Source organism: Cyprinodon variegatus, unplaced genomic scaffold (genome assembly GCF_000732505.1).
Source record: "Cyprinodon variegatus isolate N-32 unplaced genomic scaffold, C_variegatus-1.0 Scaffold1548, whole genome shotgun sequence".
Lineage (NCBI taxonomy): Eukaryota > Metazoa > Chordata > Actinopteri > Cyprinodontiformes > Cyprinodontidae > Cyprinodon > Cyprinodon variegatus.
In genome coordinates, this window is record NW_015152001.1 from 123109 (window position 1) to 125731 (window position 2623).

The window sequence follows — 2623 nt, forward strand, 5'->3', positions numbered from 1 at the left end:
TAACGAACAGAGCAGTAAAACAACCGGAGCGTCGAGCAGCCAGAGCAATGAAGACACTTGACCACAGTTTGATCCAGTGTCCAAACTTCTCTGTTTAAGCGTTTTTGATGCTCAAAACACTTTTGGTGTGAACGCAGCATTACACCCAGCAGGAGGAGTAGAACCAAGCAATACCAACGATGATAAAATAGGAAGATTTATGAAAAAAGAGATGTTTTCCTCCCCAGGCCTGGACTGGTTATGAAGGAGAAAGGAACTGATTGGAAAAGAAGGAAAGTGCCCCCCCCACCTTCTTCAAATCAGACAAAATTAGTGTCAACAGTTTGTGCAGCAAAAAATTTAGTTTGTGCTGCTATAATTTTAAAGATAAAATTCAATATTTCTAGAGGTCTTTAAAGGTGGGTGTCATTAACTCGACTCTGTTTCTGCAGCAAAAAGGGCATTTGTGCTGCTTTGGCTTTGAAGATATTAATGGAAGGTTAAAAGTCAAAAGGTCAGCCAGCCCCCCCACTTTTATGAAATCAGACAAAATTGCTGTCTGTCACCTCGGCCATGTTTGTGCAGCAAATATTTTAATTTGTGCTTCTCCAGGGGTCATCAGAGATCAACCACTCCCATGGCGCTGCTCAAATTTGCAGAAATAAATACATTTGGTGTCAATCAACTGTGCTACGTTGGTACTGGTTTGTGCAGCAAAAATAGTTGGGATTGAAGTTATTTGCTTTTATTTTAGCATGTGCCATCACAGGGGCTAATGGGGGAATGGTGTGTTTGATACACTGAAATTTTAATAAACTTTTAATAAACCCCAAACATACCTTTCCTGGAGGCTTCAAAGCTGTCGTAGATGTTTATCCTTTGGATGTCGTAGGTAAGGGTAGTGTTTGGCAGTAAGGTTCTATTCCTGTTGATTGTGTTTAAAGCAAATTTGAAGGCTAGCTCCTCAGCACCAGAAGGCCCACTTTCGACGGACTCAAATATCCCCCCTGTGAAAGAGAAGGAGGTCATATTAGGGACGCAGAAAACGACATTAACTTAAAGTCTTTGGTATCACTGAAAAGAAATTACTCAAAACAAGCTCTGTAAAATATTAAACACTCATTTTTAATTGTTAGATCTTTTTTCTTCCCATTCATTCCCACATTGTTAACATAATGTTAAAATAAACACCCATCTATTGTTTTAACGCCACCCATGATTATGTTTCTATGTACCATTCTCCAGTGGTGAGTGGGGAAGAGACGGAATAAAACCTGGACGGGTCAACCGTCCATCAGAGGGACGTCCCAATGTGTTTTACACCAAAGAGCAACGCAGAAACACAGAAGCCATGTGTGCGCAAACCTGCAGCCAGTTCACCAAACTTAGATGTTTATGGACCGATGAAGAAAAAGGAAGGAAAAAAAGGGAGCATTTCTGCAAACGTTATCCAGATGAAGAACATTCAAACACCTAAAATAAACTCCTTGCAGCTGTGGCAGCGCTGATTACATCATCCAATATAGTAATTCATGTGGTGGAGCCAGAAATAATAAAAGTAAAGTAGTATGCTATGAATTGACAGTAAAAGGGTTATTTGCAACAGGAATGTGCAACACATGATCAGTGGTGCAACAGCAACTACTGCACAAACAACAAATATTACATTTTATTTATTAAAAACATTTAGAATTAAATAAAAGTGTAAAATACCACACACATAAATAAATGTTTAATGAAAAATGACCTGAAATCAGAATAAAAATGGACTAAAAATCATTGTAATAAAATAACAGAATTTTAATAGTCCTATAAACGGAATGTATGCAACTCCATGTAAGATATCTGATGACCAAATTTGATAACTTGAATCACTGCTACTCCTCCCAGTCTTTCTTCTGTTGAGGAAGATCTCAAATAGTTCAAGAAAGCTCTGCTTTGCAGACGCAACAGTAACAGGCAGAGGGCAGATAACCTGCCCTCTGCCTGTTACTGTTGCATCGTGAAATCAGATCTTTTTTTGAAACCATGCATGCAGTAAAACCTGCAGCAGGTTAACCAGACAGATGTTTTTTTGGACAGAAGGATGGATGATGCACTATTATCCAAAGATTTTGGTAAAAATGACATATCTCATTTTGAGAGAAGTAAACTGTTCAAATGGGCAGTTTATTATGTTTGTTTAGCATCCAAATATTAACTGACAATTTTTCAACATTATAATATTCCTTTTGGATAGCAATTGTTTCAAAAAACTTGTGATGATAAGAAGAAAACAACAGAAATGAATGTCAGTGTTTAGTCCTGTTTCTCTCCTATAGCCGTGGGCTCAGGTTTTATTGTAACTAACTGGATGTTCTCTCCTCCTCCTGTTAACATGAACACTGGCTAAGAGCTGATCTGATTAAATGTTTTATTTACCAGATGGAGCAGCCTGTGGAGCTAGTTTACCATTAGCCTTTCTAACATAGAAAGTATTTGTAGATCACTGCTTCTATTTTCCATTTAGTTTATCTGCTTTTGCCTCCTTAACCCTTAACCCCAGTCACACTGAGCCTGGGTCTGCTGGAGGTTTCTTCCTGTTCAAAGGGAGTTTTTCCTCTCCACTGTCGCTACAAGCATGCTTAGTGTGAGGGATTGCTGA

At 38.6% G+C, this 2623-nt stretch overlaps 1 protein-coding gene across 1 annotated transcript in view; it reads right to left on the reverse strand.

Moving 5' to 3' along the window:
* LOC107103869 (glutamate receptor ionotropic, kainate 2-like) overlaps nt 1-986 on the reverse strand; it is a gene marked incomplete at both ends in the record, with an annotated part of 54738 nt that extends 53752 nt beyond the window's left edge. The window contains one exon of the mRNA XM_015403712.1: nt 819-986. Coding sequence (XP_015259198.1) covers nt 819-986 — 168 coding nt within the window. The remainder of the gene's footprint in view (nt 1-818) is intronic.
* Between the last annotated feature and the right edge of the window lie 1637 nt (nt 987-2623).